This window comes from Tympanuchus pallidicinctus, unplaced genomic scaffold (assembly GCF_026119805.1).
Source record: "Tympanuchus pallidicinctus isolate F22 unplaced genomic scaffold, pur_lepc_1.0 scaffold1, whole genome shotgun sequence".
Taxonomy (NCBI): domain Eukaryota; kingdom Metazoa; phylum Chordata; class Aves; order Galliformes; family Phasianidae; genus Tympanuchus; species Tympanuchus pallidicinctus.
In genome coordinates, this window is record NW_026294618.1 from 52,269,786 (window position 1) to 52,287,134 (window position 17,349).

Here is a 17,349-nt window from a genome sequence, read left to right on the forward strand (position 1 = left end):
AGGAACTGCCACTTTTTAAGCTATTTGGCAAGACTCAGTTTGTCTTTTATTTAACTCCACGTACCTGAACAATATAATTCAAAATTTCAAAGTAACTAATGATTCCAATGCAGTGGATATCATTGTATGACATCCCATATGGAGCAGAGGAGATCTTTCATTCTGCCAGAAAGCAATTATTTTTGTCAACTAGTTTATCAGAAACTATTTTCATGTTTGTGCCTCTGCTTGCTGGAAATAATTACTCAGTAGATGAACTGCAGTACAAAAGCCAGGTTCACAAGTCAAAAAATGAAATCTTTGAATGAATTCCTTCTTTTTCCATCTCCAGCAAGCTATTTGTGGCCCACAGAGGCTTCTCTATGTGGATGACAGAGAAATCTTAATTTTGCTGTCTAAGTCAAGAGGAACAGTAATGTTCAACAGTTCAGTAATGTTGGGACTGGAGCTCAGCGGTGGGTGACCAAGGACAGGAGCTGCTGCTGGAGCTCAGAAAATCTGCCAGCTGTGCATTCCAGGCCCAGATGAGCCTCAGCTGCTCATACATGCTGCACAGTTGTGCAAAGTCACGGCAAGTTCACTTCCCTGGGCTGGCATATTACTGGATCGTGCTGGATGTGCTTTTAGGGATGACAAGCAAATGAGCATTTGAGATGAAATAAAGCCCAAGAAGCTGGAAAGAGATAGGTAAGGAAATTAATTTTTTGTTACATGATCTGCAATCTAATGTCCCTCCTGTTACATAGCCATCTTTAAGTGAAATAGTTATCAAAAATTGTAAACATTTTGGTTTACAATAAAAATTCAATGAAGGATTAAGCATCTCAAGCAGTTTAAGCATCTCTCTCATGGAATTTGAAAATTATGCTTAAAAACAAATTTCCAATGTTTTCCAATTCTTCCCAATAACTGTCAGTAAATTCTAAATTAACTCATTTTCTATCAATAGAATTCTTATCTTCTTTACTATTCAGTTTTGTAATATATCCTTTGAGGAAATCGTAAATCCAGACTTTGTAAAATCACTGCAAGGCTTCCACAGAGAAGGCTGCACTCTGCAGTTTGGTACAATATTACTGTAGCTTTTTTGAGTCGTATTAGTTAGGTACCTTACTTTTGGTCACATATATCAGTCTTTCCTGATGGAATACTGCCAAGCATATGTTAAATTATAATGAAAATTTTTACTTTTTCATAACATTGACAATTTTAGAGCCATTTTCACAGTCTGAATTTACAGTGCATAAACACAAGATCAACTGAATCCATGAGGTTTTGGCTCTAGAAATAAATTACTTATGGATGTGGGCAAAAAGTTGCCAAATAATCTAAAAGATTTTTGAACCCAGTTCCCACCGGGAATTAATGCCCTATTGATTTCCACAGGCTTTCAGTTGACAATTTACTGAACTTGTTTAGAAGTACATTTTAACTTCTAATTTTTTTTTCCCCTCATTTCAGATGCATATAGAATGACCACACTGTTGCAATCTCACAATGATATAGAGCAAATAAAACAATTACGCTGTGAGACTGCTGCTCTCTTGTCTGTGGTGTGACTCTTGCTTCAAAGTATCTAGATGTCATCTGACACACTAAGCACATGAAACACAGCCATCATTTGCTCGATACACGGATTGTACGTGCTACCTGGAGATATCACTGATTAATACATGGATTTGATCTACTGCATATTCTACGAATCTTCATCTACTGCAAATTTGTACTGAAGATTTCTTTTTTAATTCATTCCATATTGGAACAGAAGCAAGAAAAAAAATATTTTGATGGTTTTTCAATAACCAATGCAAGATGTCCCTGTAGACTTGATTCGTTTTCAGAGGCCTGGGCTCTCTATCATGGAGAGCACTTAGTTTTTTCTCACATTGACAGAATTAGAGAGATAGGTTTGAGTCACTGCGCACAGACAGGGAGTTATCTTTCGGCCAAACTCAGGTGGCAACTGTAGCCTAAGTTTGCCTCAAATGGCAACTTTTGCACCTGTGTTAAACTAGATTAGTTAACCAGTGTCAAAAAAAAGAAAAAAAAGAAAGAAAAAGAAAAAGAAAAAGAAGAAGAAGAAGAAGAAAGGAAAGGAAAGGAAAGGAAAGGAAAGGAAAGGAAAGGAAAGGAAAGGAAAGGAAAGGAAAGGAAAGGAAAGGAAAGGAAAGGAAAGGAAAGGAAAGGAAAGGAAAGGAAAGGAAAGGAAAGGAAAGGAAAGGAAAGGAAAGGAAAGGAAAGGAAAGGAAAGGAAAGGAAAGGAAAGGAAAGGAAAGGAAAGGAAAGGAAAGGAAAGGAAAGGAAAGGAAAGGAAAGGAAAGGAAAGGAAAGGAAAGGAAAGGAAAGGAAAGGAAAGGAAAGGAAAGGAAAGGAGTTTTATCCTTTCTATGGTATCCTTAATTTGTTATACTAATACCTTGTTGGTAAAAGCAACCAAATCTATGAATATGTGTCCGTTTCTCATATATTATAAACTCCATGTTAGAGCTAAATGGTGGCAAATACAACGTTGGAAATAGTTTTCATTCTAATGCCCTATTTTCTGTCATTCGTTACCTACAGGAACATTTAAAACAGAAATTTTCCATGCTTAGCTCCAGACAACATTTATTTTTTACTTGTTAGAATATTAGGGAGAAAAGTCTCTGTTCTGAAAGAGTCTTTGTCATTTTAAAAAATAAATAAGTAATTTTATCAGCAATGTAACTATGAATTTAAAATAGTAATTGGCATGGAAATATTTATTACCTCAGAGCACATCATGCTTCCTTACCATGAGGAAAATTAATTCTGATTTAACTAAGCTTCAAGGATTCGTAAGTTAGCTTTGAGTACCCGCAATGGTAGTCCTAGTTAAAGAAAGGTGTTCTTATTGGACATATACCATTGGTTTTGGAACAGATTTTCTTGGTAAAACCAGTCTTCAAGTATTGTGAAGTATTACATATTCATAGATAAAGTGCTGTACTGCTGTCTTTTTGCTTTAGAGAACTACAACTTACATCATTTGCAATTTACAATGGCTGCTTGTGAATTTGCAAGCTGTGCAAGAGAGGGCTAGTGACAGCAGTGGCAAATACATGTTGGTTTGAATTCCAGCTGAGCTCCAATCTTGTCTGCAGTGCACATATGCATACATCTATTGCTGTAAGCATGTCTCGACATATTAGCTATTACAGCAGTAGCAGCATGTGCAGTTAGTTTATATGTTTCCTATCCTATTCAAATCTGCAGCTGCAGATTCCCTGATGTGTGCAGAACTGTGCTCACTAGAGCTCTATTTTGATGGGTTGTAGTAATATAGACAAAACTGTACAGTACTGTGGCCTATTTGAGAAATTAAAAAATCATAATTTCACTGAGAATCTTCATGTATGTGGCTACCTTTTCTCAGACTGTGTCTTCTTACATCACTCTTCCAATACAAATGCAGAGTGTCATACTTAGAAGTAGATATTCATCTTCTCTGCAGAAGGACACTGCACCAGGAAGACAAAACTGTTCATGTTTTGGCTCATATGTGTGTAAGCCATCATATTGCGGAGCTCCGCGGATGCCTCATACGGACCACGTCTTACATGGGGTCTCTTTGCATAAATCCACTTATACAGGTGCTTTCTGCTTTCAGGAAATTGTACAACAAATACCATTTTATTATAATGTGATCCTGTTGTTATAGATGTGGGTCAGTCTATTTTTATGTGTGCTTATATAACTCAATTATTTGTTCCCAGCTGAAGCTTGGCTTACGTTCCACAGAGAAGAGCAACTATGCTTCTTGAAAAAAAATATTAAGTCTTTATATATATAATATGTAATTACATTATAATTTTAGATTGTTCTTTCTCATTTGGATGTATTTAGGTAATAATTCTTGCTCACTCATTTATGTTTAGAGCTACTCATCCTAGACAGGTGAACTCAGAAATATTCTGAGTGCATAGTGATCATCATCATATTGTAGGAAATAGTTTTTGCCGTAAGTTTTTGGATTAAGAATCATAATTCTGATATTCATGTAGTCTATAACATTAGGCATTTATTTGAATTCAATGTTTAGTTAAGTAAGAGCAATAAGCTTCTGATGTATATGTTTGAATTGCACTCAAAGGAACATTCTTCACCCCACTGACTTTGTTAGCCTTAGCTCCAAGCTCAGCAGGAGAGAAATACCAGAAGTTCACTGTACACGTTGCACCTAGGTGAGTTTTGCACTGTAACAGTATCCTCCTCCATTTTCATCTCTGTGATTACTTCTGTGAGTAGTGTGAAGAATATGCATAGTGTTTTCTGAATGATCAAATATTTGTGAAATTAGTGGTCACCTTCATGGTTGCCCAAATGAGTGATGAGAGAGGAAGACTTTTTCTTCTTGGAGCCATTAAGTCCATCATTGATTTTTAGCCAAATTTCTCTAAGTTCTTCTGTGTTATCTTGGATGCTGCAAATTTTAATTATTCCCTGGGAATTTGACAGCATCCTCAGATGCAGTGTTTGCACACTGCAAATCTGAAAGCCTTTCCATTTTGACTTCATTTTACCAGTTGAAAGATTTGGAGATCAGGTAAAATAGGGTAGATATGCTTCCCAGTAAGGAACTATAATGGTTATAATGATTATATGGTTCATGCTCATGTGCCACAACATCCTCTTTCTAAAATTTAAGCCACAGAAGATTTTCAGTTTGCAAAAAATTCCCTGGGGGTTAAGAAGCTAGGAGGACTCTGTGTAAAGTATTATGTGAAGCTTGCCTTTGAACATGTGAAAAAGTACTAGATTAAATAAAAGCATATTTTTGGAAGTTCAGTCCCTCTTCAGTGCACGGTATACCAAACCAACACGACCAGATTCTTTCATGAACAGGCATCAGCCTGAACAGACTACTAACATACTCAAAGCAAAAAGAACACCCTTTCTGCTTTGCTGTGGTAGCCAGGAGACTGTGTTCTCCATTAAGATGTTTTTGTTCAACCTTGAACTCTATGATAGGCATGTTACTTCCCTCTCTTGTTATTGTGCATCATTATTTTTCTTAGAATACTCGTTCACACTGATCACCATTTTCTAGCAAATTGATTTCCTAGCATGGCTTAAAAGTCCACAATGAAAACCCTCATTTACTTAAATGAGAGCACTATTTCCATTCACATAAATCACGCCATGATAGCAGGAATATGGCAACAGTAACCACTGTTCCAGCGCAGGAACTGTAAGAGTCAACTCCTCAAAGCCTGTTGACTTAGGATTGCTTGCAATGGAATATGAATTTCTCTGATTCCAAACAATCCATTTGTTGTCAGACTCAGAAACAGGCCCCATTGATATTCTCTATTCCTTGTCCAAGAGTGGAATGCTATTGCTGCGTGTCCATGTGACATGACATCACCGGAAAAACATTATAGAGACTGCACTTCTTGCTGTTCTGCATTGGAGGTTGGATCTGGAAGCTAACAGGAGATGTTCTGTTCGTTGCTTTAACTGCAATCACATTTGGTAGGCCTACTGGATACCTATCCCTCTCCAATCACAATTGTGAACACTCTGGTAAGGAAAACTCATATTAATGTGCAGAAAAGCTTTATTCTCTTTTCCTTTTACATTAACATAAACAACTGAGGTCAGGATTTTGCATTAACCACCTTTAGAAAAAATCTGTACATCTATGGTAAAACCTGTGCCATTACCTCACATACATCAAGCATTCATTGCTTGTTAGGTGCCATGTGTCTCACACCATTAATATCTTTTTTAAACAAAGTATTTAATTGTGGGAACAATCTTTTACATAAAAAGGACTGAAAATAAAGCGAGTTGTTCAATCAGCAAACTCAGGGTTGTTCAATCTTAGGGCTAGTAGATACAAATTCAAGATTCTTTCCTCTTCATCTCGTACTGGACCAACCTCTGCTTTACTAGATATGCCAGTGTGTGGTTGTGAGTCACTAAATCTGACACACGTTGCTCTAAAAACTGATCTGTTGGTCTCCAGGAAGGGTAAATCAAAGCAAGTTCTAATTCTGCCATTGTGCCTTAAAGACTTTGAATAGGACGTTCTCCTTCTTTCTACATGCTGGTAGACTTTGATATCCAATCACACCTATAGGATGAGCTATTCATTCACTTCTAGTTATTTCTCAGCAGCAGTTATAGATAGAAAGATTTCCAGCAAAATAAATGCTTCATTTGTTGCCCATTTGAACCAAATTGTTCTTTGCATCAGGACTGCAGGCTGCAACATTTTTTTCATTCAGCTTTGGTTCCTAAGAATTAGGCTTGTTCTTGTGCTGCCCCAACAACTTTCCTTCTTTGTGAAAATTAAAAAATACAGCCTTAACTCTCAGGTTGACTGCACATCTTTGAGATGGCATGTGTGGAGGACCCAGCTGGAACAAACTTTCCAGTATGGTGCTCTGCTGTGAGGCTACTGTTATCTTACAGCTGGAACTGATACCATCTACTAAGAGAAATGGCAGTAGTCCTTACACACATTTTGTGCTCTCCCACCTTAGAAAAGAGAATGCAGGAAAAGAGTGCCCTGTCAAAAGAGCCCTGTGGTTGTGGCTCTCCTCTCCATCTATAAGGAAGATGTTTATTATAACTGCTCCTTTAATCTAGTGAGTCACATTTATAAAGTCTGCAATTCTCCTGCCGTTTCAGCTTTGCCTAACGCAGGTTCCCTCTTGTCTTCCCCTGTTACATTCCTTGTCCCCTCACACTCCGTTTTTCTTTTACAAATCACCTGTCCTCCACCGTGGTTTCTCTTTTACCGTTGCCCACTTTCCGCTCTTAGGACCTTTATTCTTACTGATTTCTTTTGGCCTACCATCCATTCTAGATCACTCAGTTTCTGCTCTACCTTGGTACTCCTCCTCTCTACCACTCCAGACTCTTCTGCCCATTCCTACTCCCTTCCAATGATTCAAGTCTTGCCAGTGCTTCAAACTCCAATGTCCAGCCTGCATGCTCAAACTTCTATCTTCATTCTTCTCATGATTCAAGAATCCCCATTTGTATTTCCACTATAGGTACACATTTCCTTTTGACACAGTCTTACAAATGACTTTTTTAGTTTTCATTTGATTCTGTGCTTCCAAATTACTTTTTAGCTTTTATTTCTGATCCAGTGCTTCCCAAAGTTTTCATGTGCAATATTGCTCTGGATTCAATTCAGCACTCACAGTTCCCTAAGTTCCACATCCACCTTTGAATTTCTTTCAGGGTGCAAACTGCTTCTAGAAATCTTTGCAGTCTTGCAACTTAGATGAAATTCTTGGAACACCTGCTTTGCACTGTCTTGACATAAACAGTCTCTAGAAAAAAAGTTCTTCAAGGCTGCATCTAGTGTGCCTGGAGTGTGTCCAGGTGTGTACTGGGCTGAAATCTGGCTGGAGAACACTGTGGCTTCTTTCAGGATCTCATGCTTGTTTCTGTCCTAGAAAAAAAAAAAGAAAAAGAAAAAAAAAAAGAAAAAAAGTGCCACTGCATTCTTGAGTCTCACTCTGGTATGGGGTTAGGATGTGGCCAGAGCACACACTCAGATTTGAAGTACTATTTTTTCCCTAGTTAATGTGGTAATTGAAAAAAATATGATAATTATTCCGATGTTAATAGAAACAAACAAATAACCCAAAAAAACAACCAACCTGTTACCTTTCAATTCTCAATTGTTCGTAGTGGGTCAGTCTTAATTTATTCTCATTTGTGGGGACACCAAGACTCTGGAGAAGAAGGGATCACCCCTTCTACCCTCTGCACTCCCACTATCAAGTGGAACTGGTGTCACCATGGATTGCAACTTACCTGTCTTTCAGTTAGAAAAGCATATATATCATCTCTCTTCACCTTCAGTTTCTCAAACTTCTACACGTCTGTTTTCCTAGCTTTAAGTTTTACAGAGTGTCTTATGCAACATTCTCTTTCTTGTTTGTTATAGCCCTCAAGTGATCCCTTCCATCCTGGTTTGGCTTAGGGAAGGATCATGTGGCAGATAGGTGACTGCCGGTGTTCAGAACGGTCGCACAATGAGCTGCACAAATTGCTAGAAGAAGGATGGTAAAACATCATGCACAGGCTACTTTCTAGAAATACAGCCATCTTTAAGTGTCTTAGATTCCAAAAATCATGATGCCAGAAATGCTAATTCAGTAAATTGTAAGTACTGTTTATTTTCTCAGTTTATTTTTAGGTATTTGCAGAGGAGCTAATAGATTACATGATATCAACCCCATATACAAACTGAATCATTAATGTACACTTATTTCCCCTCACTACCTTAAATGGTATTCATGATATGGGATTTGAAGGCATGTATGCAAATGTTTATGTGCACAATCTAAGAAGAATAATCATGATTTGGATACAGCACACCCATACAACAAGTCAAAAGAATACTCACAGGGAGACCAAATTTAGCTACTCCAAAACGTGCCATTATGCATACTGCCAAAATCATATTAAATGCCATGCTTACATATGGAAAACAAGCATTTAGAATTCTCCGCCTTCAGAATAAACATGGAAGTCTGGTGTTCAATAAAATGGCAACAGAAACAATGTTTAAAGAGCATATTTAAATAATGCTTAATCTATTTTTTCTCAATAAATTGTTATTGACAAAATAATGGGTTTAGAACACATCACGAGCTGCCAGAATCTGATTAGGGCAAGAATCGAAGGAGAGACAGGGCAAGAATCGAAGGAGAGACAACTAATGGAAAGAATCTGTATTAATTTCCCATGTCCTTTAATCAAAGAGCAATCCATTTGAAACTACTTACCCAATAGAACATCTTTGCTCCATCTCCAGTGCTGGGTTTCAGTTTGGATTTTCAGCATATATATCCCTCAAGGATATCTTTTCCAAATGTGGAGCCATTTCTGTGAGGGGCTATGACATACATAGCTAGGTCAGATGGATTAGAATTTAACAGGCTTTTACAAACTTTGCGATTCTCTATCAGATTTTAAAAGGAAAGGAGACGTGCTTTTTCAAGCATAAACAAAACAACTGTGCATAAATTGCTTAGAACTGGATCTTCAAAACAGGATCTTCAGTATGGTGTACTCTTCCCAAAACTCCACCATCATCCACAGAAATGATCAGCACACACTGATTTAGGACTGAGTGTCCTAAAGAGTGTTTTAAATAGCACCAAATTCTGTCATTCTTTACATGTCTTCTGCAGAACTCAGCTAATTTGAGGCTACAATGGAATAATCTAGTTATTTGGCAGCTATCTGCATAAAAATATTTCAATAACATTAGGAAATGATTATCAAAAAAGCATTGAATAACTTCAATTACAGCTTATTCTTTGTTTCTAACCCATATATTTCCTCAGTTAAGAGTTCGTGAGGAAAATTGGAATTTTCTCATCCTTTCACTTTTTTTGTGTGTGGAACTATTCTGGAAGAGTTTAAATATCCACTATCGCTAATTATTACAATAAGGTTAATACTGTTTTCCATAATTAGTTTTTAATGAACATATGTTCATTAATGAAAACTGCACCCTATATGCAATGCCATTTGAGCTGAATGGTCATGAGAGATGTTAAACATAAAATAATACTATGTGCCACAGATAGGCACCATCCTGCAAACACACATAATTTCAATTTTACCTTTTCAGTAAAACAGAAGGACAGCAAGCTAGAAGTCTAAATAAAGCTACACCTAATTTAGGAGTATGGACATAGGTATGATTCTTAAGTATTTTAACATATGCTCTTACGTAAATACTTCATTGAGTGGAAGCCAATGCTGGAAGTCCTCCTGTCAGAGAAGGGCACTTCTATCCTTTGTCCAGTGCAAGGCTGCCCCAGTTGCATGGATGCACACAGTATATACCCGTCATGAATTGTGTATACCCATACTAGCAAAAAAGGGTTTCTTTTGTCTGATACAAATCACATTTTGGCTATCCTGACTTTGTAGGTGAGTGTTTTTGGTTATATCTTTATTTATCTGATTCCTGTTTTAATAATTTGGGCCACAGTTGTCACTGTAATTGTAGAAGGAAGCATATGTAAATTCAAGGGAAAGTCTGGACTTGATAATTACTGGGATAAATAGGAGGCTGAGGGCTATTTTAAAAGAGACATAACTACATGCCAAACTACTAAAAATGCTTAATTCACTTTGCCAATCCTCGCCTTCAGAACATGGCCATCTTACAGAGATATCATGTGATCTGAATAAAAAATTTCTGGTAAGTATAATGATGACTGTATTCCATGTTGGTTTACACTTTGTCTGAAACTTTCTGTCTCTCCCTCTCCCCCCCTCTCTCTCATCTACTTATCCATCTATATCTGCCTATATCTACATCTATCTATACCTATACCTATCTATGTATCTAAATGTTTTCAAGCATCATATACACAACAGATTGCAATCCTCCTCCCTCCCTCTCACCAATCTAGTTAGGCCTCGTGTAGCTCTATTCTGTTTAATGCTGCTTTGCAGCCCTCCGTCTAGGTGAAGGTACCCCTCCTTCTCCAACCCCATAAAAAAAAAACAAAAACAACAACAAAAAAAAAACCACGGGCCCTTCCGTTTGTAGCATTTTCTAAACAATGACAAGTGACAGAAAATGTTTCCCACTGTGAGCACAGGGAGTGATGGAGGGCAGGTGGCACAGGTGAAACTACTTTCCATTTGCAGACCGGCTGCAGCGGACTGAGGCCCAGCGCCGTAGCAGAGCGCAGGAGTGTGCGTGGCTGCACTCCCCCAGCCAGGTCCCGTGTGACATCCCAAGGCAAGAAGCTCGGCTCCGGGCTCGGACGGCAGGCAGCGACCCGTCACGCCTTTTAGTGAAAGAATGGGGGAAAAGACGGCGAGAAGACTGGGAGAAAAAGGAAAAAAAGGCGCAGCGCGTTATTTTCCAAAAGACCAAAAATAGCAGCGCGCTGCCGCGCAAGCCTTCTTATTATTCCTCCGGCGTCGGCATGCAACTGGGGATGCCGCACCTCGTAGGGCGCCGTGCGCTCCGCCACCGCCGACTTCAACCGCCGCCACTCGCTCTTCCACCCTCGCCTGCGCTGCCACTGCCGCGAGTGCGGCTCCGGCGCAGCGGCAGCGCAGGCGAGGGAGGAAGAACGAGCGGCGGCGGCGGCAGCAGTTTCCCCTTTCCCCAGCCCTGGCTCGGCGGGCGCATGCTCACTTGTGCCCGCAGCCCTGGACCATATTTGTCAGGACCTACTCGAGAGCCGGAGAAAAAGAGAGAGAGAGAATTTGGGGGGGTAAGGAACGGCGGGTTGCGAGCAGGAGCCGCCGGCCGCGGCCGGGGAACGGCGTCGGCGCCGAAGGCCGGCGGTGGGGTCGGGTTCGGCCGTAGGTGAGGATGAAAGTTGAAGAGCGAAAGAAAGGCAGAGGCGCACCTCCTCGCCCTCCCTTACGAAACGCCGCCGGGGAAGGGAGGGGGCTTTTCCCCCCACCCGCGCGGCGGGGATGGAAGTTCGCGCCGGGGAAAGTGGGCAAGTGACTCGCAAGTGGCGGGGGAGCGGCCGGGGCACGGGGTGCCTCCCCGCGCCCCAAGTGTGTGAGTGAGAAAGAGGAACAAAAGAAAGAGAGAGAGAGGTGCCTGCTATTTCTTTTTCTCTCCCCAAACACATGACGGGAGTACGCGCATCGAGCCGTGCCGCGTATCTCGGCGCAGCCACGGGCACGCACGTATGTGCATGTGCATAGAGCTCCGTATGGGGGAGGGAGCCGCCGAAACGCGCCGGGGGGGCCTTTTTTAGGGGGGGAGGGGGCTCCGTATGGAGGGGGAAGGGAAGGGGAGAGACATTTTGCGGACTTGCCCCACCGCCGAGCCGCCGCTCGGCTCCATTTAACGCCGCTCGCGGGGCACCGCGGGGACAAACGCGATGGGGCCGGGGGGGGGGGGGGCGCGGGGCTGCGCGCTGGAGGGCGGGCAGCGGGGGGGATCCTGCGCTGCGCTCCCCCCCGGCCCCGGCTCTTTGTTCGCGCACGCCGAAGGACGGGGCGAGGTGCGGGCGCGGGGGGGCGAGGCGCGGCCGAGGGGGGGGGCGGTGCGAGAGCCCCGTTTTTTCGGTCGGAAGCGGCAGGCGGCGGCCGGGATGGACCGGTTGAATGTGCCGCGGGTCCCCGTGCGCGAAGGCCGCGCTCAGCGCGCAGCGGAGAGTTTGGCGTTCCCGTCGCTCCCGCACTTTGTGTGCCTGTGCGCGAGAGATATTTAAAATATAATCATCTCCCAATTTCCGCCATTTTGGGGAAAGTTTGCACACACATGCACATACCGAAAAAAAAAAAAAAAAAAGCTAGCGTTTTTTTTTTTTTTTTTTTCAAGAGGCGAAAAAAAAAGTCTTTAGCTCGAGTGCTCCGCGCCCGCCGCTGCCGTGCGGTGCGCGCTCCCGGGCCGCTGCGGCAGGCGGGGGGCGAGCGCGGGGCGGCCCCTGCCCGTTGCGGGCCGGCGGCTGTCACCCGCGGGCGGCGCCGGGGGTCCCGCGGGACGGCCCCGCGCTGCCCGCGCACGTGTGCGCCCGGACGGGGGGGGCGAGCGGCCGGCGCGCGGCTCTGCCCCGACTTGCGCGCTCTCGGCGGGAGCGCCGCCGGGGGTGCGGCCCCGTCTCCCCCCACCGCTCTGTCTCCGCAGCCGGTGCATTAACAACAGGATATAGGCACACTTGTTCTCGCTAACGTGCGTGTGAGGCGGCGTTTTCGCGACGGGGGGAGGGGGAGCGGGATTTTTTTTAATTTATTATTGTGATTATTATTTTGGGTGGGAGCGGCCGCCCGGAGCGCGAGGCGGGGGGGAGCCGGGGCGCTGGGAGCCGCTGCCGCCCCCATTTTGTGGCCGCTTCGTCGGAGCGGCCGCACGCGAGAGCGTGAGAGAAAAAGTTGGAGCGCGGGGCCGGGCTGCGGGCGGGCGGGGGGCGACGCGGCGCTGCCCTCCGCGGGAAGGGGCACCTCTCCGTCGGGCGATCTTCGCGTCGAGATTGGCTGCGAACGGCCGAGAAGCAAATCCCGCAGCCCCCTCGGGAAAGAGAGCGCGCCCCCCTCCTCCTCCTCTTCCTCCTCCTCACTGGGGGAGGGGAGGAGGGAGGAGAAGGTAAAATTTTCCCCTTCCACTCGAAGCCAGCCTCCCTTTCCCGGATCCCCGTCTCGAAGGGGGGGGGGGGGGGGGGGAGGAGGTAGGGGGGTGGGGAAGGACCCGGTAAACAAGCAGAGTCCCTCTCTGGTTGTGCAACTTCCTCAGGAACCCTCGGCACCCAGTTCCTCTCCCACCCTCGCGCGCACCGCGCTCGCCCCCGCGCCGACCGGGGGTCCGTCTCCTCCCGCGCGCTCCCGTCTCTCCGGCCGGGAGGAGGGGGGGGGAAACAGCGGAGAGCGACGCGGGGCGGCGGGAGAAGCGCGCTCCCTCCGTTCGAGCGCTGCCGGCTCGCGGCCGTCGGGCGGCCGCTTTGTCTCGGCGCTCCTGCCCGAGCCTGGGCGAAACGCGGACCTGAGCACTCCGGGTTTTCTCCGCCAAAGTTTCAAGTGCGGCAAAACACGCCGCAAAACTGGCCAAGGAGGGACCTCTGGCGGTAGGCCGCTGGCAGCCGGCGGCCGCGCCCGGCGGGCCCCGCGCCGCTCCGCTCCGCTCCGGCGGCCGCTCCGAGGCGCGGCTCCAGGCCGAGCGCGGCGGGGTGCGGGGCTCAGAGCGGCCCGGGCCGGCCCCGCGCACCGCCGTCGGCCGCCGCGTTCTTCTCAGCGCTCGGAGGCGCTGAGTAACGCTTCCTGGAAACGCGGCCCCGCGGGATGCGGCGGGGAAGGCCGTGACGCGCGGAGCCGTGCGTTGACCTGCGGGCAGCGGGACGGGCTGTGCGAGCCGTGAGCTGACACGGAGCGAGAGCCGCCTTCTCGTTGTTGTTCCGTTCGTTTTTGAGAGGCGCTGGGCTGAGCGTGTTTGCTTTTTTGTTTCTGCGCGTGAGTCAACGCTCTGCAGCGAGCGCTAACAATCAGGTGGAAAGTGTAAATACAACTCGAGAAGGGAACGCTCGACTTCACGCTGCTTTCGGAACGGCTCGTGTTCAGAATCAGAGCAGAACCTTCCTGCTGCAGCGTAAAGCCCCTTCGGGAAAGCGGTTCTTGACCCCAGAAGTTGTCCCGTTCCCAGCAGCTCCGGTGAACATCCGCGCGGGCGGAGAGCTGCGGACGGTGCGCTGCCGGTGCGCTGCCGCCGCGCCACCGGGGCGGCCCTTGCCGCGGGACCCCGCAGCTCCGCTGCGCTCCGCCGGTCCCAATGGACGCAGCGCGCCAGTGACGGCGGCTGCCGCGGCGCTCTCATTGGAGGGCGTTTGTTGTCAGCCGGGCAACTGTAGCGAACTTCGGGTTTGTTTGTTGCTGTGTATGGTTCTTATTAATTTCTTGAGTTTTTCTCCACTGTTGCTTTTAATAGTTCTGTTTTTCTAGAAAATGGTGGCGCGGTGAGCCCTTTCCCTCTGGCTGGTTCAGTGTTGTCGGGCATCACTCGGGTTGGCATTTGTGGGTTATTCCCGTTACCTTTCATATTTTAATACCGCTGACAGGTAGGATTATGGAATGTAAGCGGTGGGTGTGAGGAACCACGGATTACGTGGATGGGATTTACTGAAGACAGCAATAGTGTGCATGTAGCCACAGCTTATTACTGCTTCAGTAGTAGCGCTACTCATCACAATGGGAAATAGGAATGCTTTGTGAACTGGAGATAAGGAGAAATGCAGCGGCCAGCAGTTGGGAGCTGGAAAAAAACAGTGAATTGATGGTTTAAGGATTGCAGACCCCATGGAGACTGCTGAGAACAGGCAGAACGGAGGAAAAGGGCATGAGCCAGGCATGACTGTGCAGAGGGGCTCAGTGGGTGCTAACTTCTCTTTGTGACAATTTGACATACATCGGGTGATGCACAGTGTGAAGATTTGGTGCATAACAGTTCTTCCTGAGATGTCTGCACTGCAAATGGAAGGAGATGGGAGTTTTCTGTCATTCTGTGTCAAATTCAAGGAAATAGAAGAGATTAACAAATGGGAGTAAATAAATTGGGAGTTTTATATCAGTTTTAGTATCTGAGCATCTTAAACCCCTGTTCAGGACTGCACAGAGTGGAATGAAAACAAACAAGTCATGGAGGTGTTGTAGAGGAGATCCTTCCTCAGAGCTCCTCAGGTACAGCTTCTCTATAAACAAGTTGGAAGTTGTCAGTGAATGTTATTAGTTGATTGAATAGTATCAGTATTGGATATTACAGTGTTCTGTGGATGTTTGAAAATGACACAGTAGCCAAAAGCTGTCTGTAACTGCAAATGTTATCCATTGCATTGGTACCTGTGTTAACTGCTGGCAGAGACCAGATTCAGATTCAAAATCCATTCTTAGTGCTGGTGCAGGCTCACTCCTAACAGAGAACATGGTCTGCAGTTTGTAATGCCTGTGGCCAGGTTCCTTCTGAGAGGAAACAGATTTTAAGCCTATTTACTAGGAAGCAAGGCCAAACATACACTGTGTCCCTGGAGAGTGCAGCAGACAGAGAAGTAGCAAGAGATAAAACAAGAGGAAATAATAGCAAGGGGACAACATTGACAGGGAATCTGGTCCAATTCCTCTTATGAGTGCTAAGGAGAGCCAAGGATTTTAAGTTCAGGTCCTTCTGTGAATATAATTCCTATATACATATAGCTCATTTTTAAAGTAACTTATTTGTAATAAATTTTATGAGCAACAGGCAAAGTAGTGGAATTGACGCTGACAGTCCTTCAACACGCAGAACAGTAGAGTAGTAGAACTGGTAAAGTCGTTTTTCAAGGATGAAAAATGAGATTTTGAAGGAAATGTGTAATCTGCAGATACTTATTTTAAGGCAACATCAAAAGAATTAGAACATTAAAAGAATTAAAACATTAAGCAGATATTTTAGAAGTGCATATTAAAATGTAGTGGGTACCCTCAAAATATTTCATTGTTTCCTGCACTGTTCCTGTTGGGGTTGTTTTTGTTGAAGTACATAATCAAGAAGTGCAAGAAGTGGAAGGATGAGGAGACAAGTGTGTGGTGTGCCCTGCTTGAGCAGATAGTCGTGAGAAGAAAAATGGGCTCTCACTGGTTAGTTTACAGTGAATAGGAAGTAATTCTGGTTTCTCAGTTGTGAGCAACTTTCCTTTGCTATAACTGTTGTTTTAAAGCTAGATTAAGCCCTAGTTTGCCTAAAATAAAAGGGGAGATTTGCTATGGGGGGGTGGTTTGGCCTGAGTGTTATGATGATTCAGCCCTAGTAGTTTTCCCACACAGATGTGATAAAGCAGATAAAGACAAATGCACCAGAGCTGCAACCACACTGGCTTCTAGGCAGTAGGGCATGGATGTCTTTATCTGCTTTGATCATCTCCGAAGAGGAGGCTGTTCTGATACTCATTGTCTCCTGCTGATCAGCTTCATTTCCCTTATGTACGACCCCTCCAGCCTGCACATTTTCTGCTAAAAGTCTCCTCATTGGAGATGGCCAAAATAGTCATCTGTGGTATCTGGCTAAAAAGACTTGGGCCTTTGTTTCTGCATGTCTGTCAGGACTGGTGTTTTCAGCTCCCTGCATGCCTTTAAGGCATATGGGACATTGCTAGGGGCTGTAAGGGTATCACCTCCTTTGATGTCTCTTTTTGTCTCTTGTCCTCACCCTCCTCACCTGCTGCTTCATATAATCATGGAATCATGGAATGTCTTGGGTTTGAATGAACCTTAAAGACCATCCAGTTTAATTCCCTTGCCTTTCTCTGCTGAAAGATCCTTTCTCTGCTGCCCAGTGACCTATACTGAATTGAGGCGGGGTTGCTACGCATGGGAGGTGCTCAAGGCCAGGTTGGATGGAGTATCCACAGCTTCTCTGGGCAGCCTGTTCTGGTACCTCACCACCCACGAGTAAAGAATTTCTTCCTCGTGTTTAACCTGAACTTCCCCTCTTTTATTTTGAAGCCATTTCCCCTTGTCCTATCACTAACAGACTGAAAAATGTTCGTCCTTCTCATGCTTATAAGCTGCCTTCAAGTACTAGAAGGCCACGATGAGGTCTCCCCAGTCTTCTCCAAGCTAAACAAGCCCTACTCACTCAACCTTTCTTCATAAAAGAAGTGCTGCAGCCATCTGTGGCCCTCCTCTGGACCTGCTTGCCCTGCTTGCCAACCCCTCTTGATGCAGCCCAGGATACTATCAGCTTTCTGGGCTGCAGTGGCACAGTGCTGGCTCATGTCCAGCTTTTTGTCCATCAGGACCCCTCAGTCCACAGGGCTGCTCTCAATACATCCTTCTCCCAGTCTGTCCTCATATTTAGGATTGCTTCAACCCCAATGCAACACTTTGCACTTGGCCTTGTTC

At 45.0% G+C, this 17,349-nt stretch overlaps 1 protein-coding gene across 8 annotated transcripts in view; it reads left to right on the forward strand.

Moving 5' to 3' along the window:
* The first annotated feature begins 11,024 nt into the window (after positions 1–11,024).
* L3MBTL3 (L3MBTL histone methyl-lysine binding protein 3) overlaps positions 11,025–17,349 on the forward strand; it is a 76,405-nt gene continuing 70,080 nt past the window's right edge. Inside the window, exon 1 of one of the 8 annotated variants that reach the window (XM_052671317.1) lies at positions 11,025–11,243. Coding sequence is in view for 2 of the 8 variants with exons in the window: in XM_052671307.1 (XP_052527267.1) it covers positions 15,095–15,153 (59 nt within the window). In the remaining 6 variants the exon portion in view is untranslated. The other 7 variants (XM_052671355.1, XM_052671343.1, XM_052671337.1 and 4 more) reach the window with 7 other exon arrangements.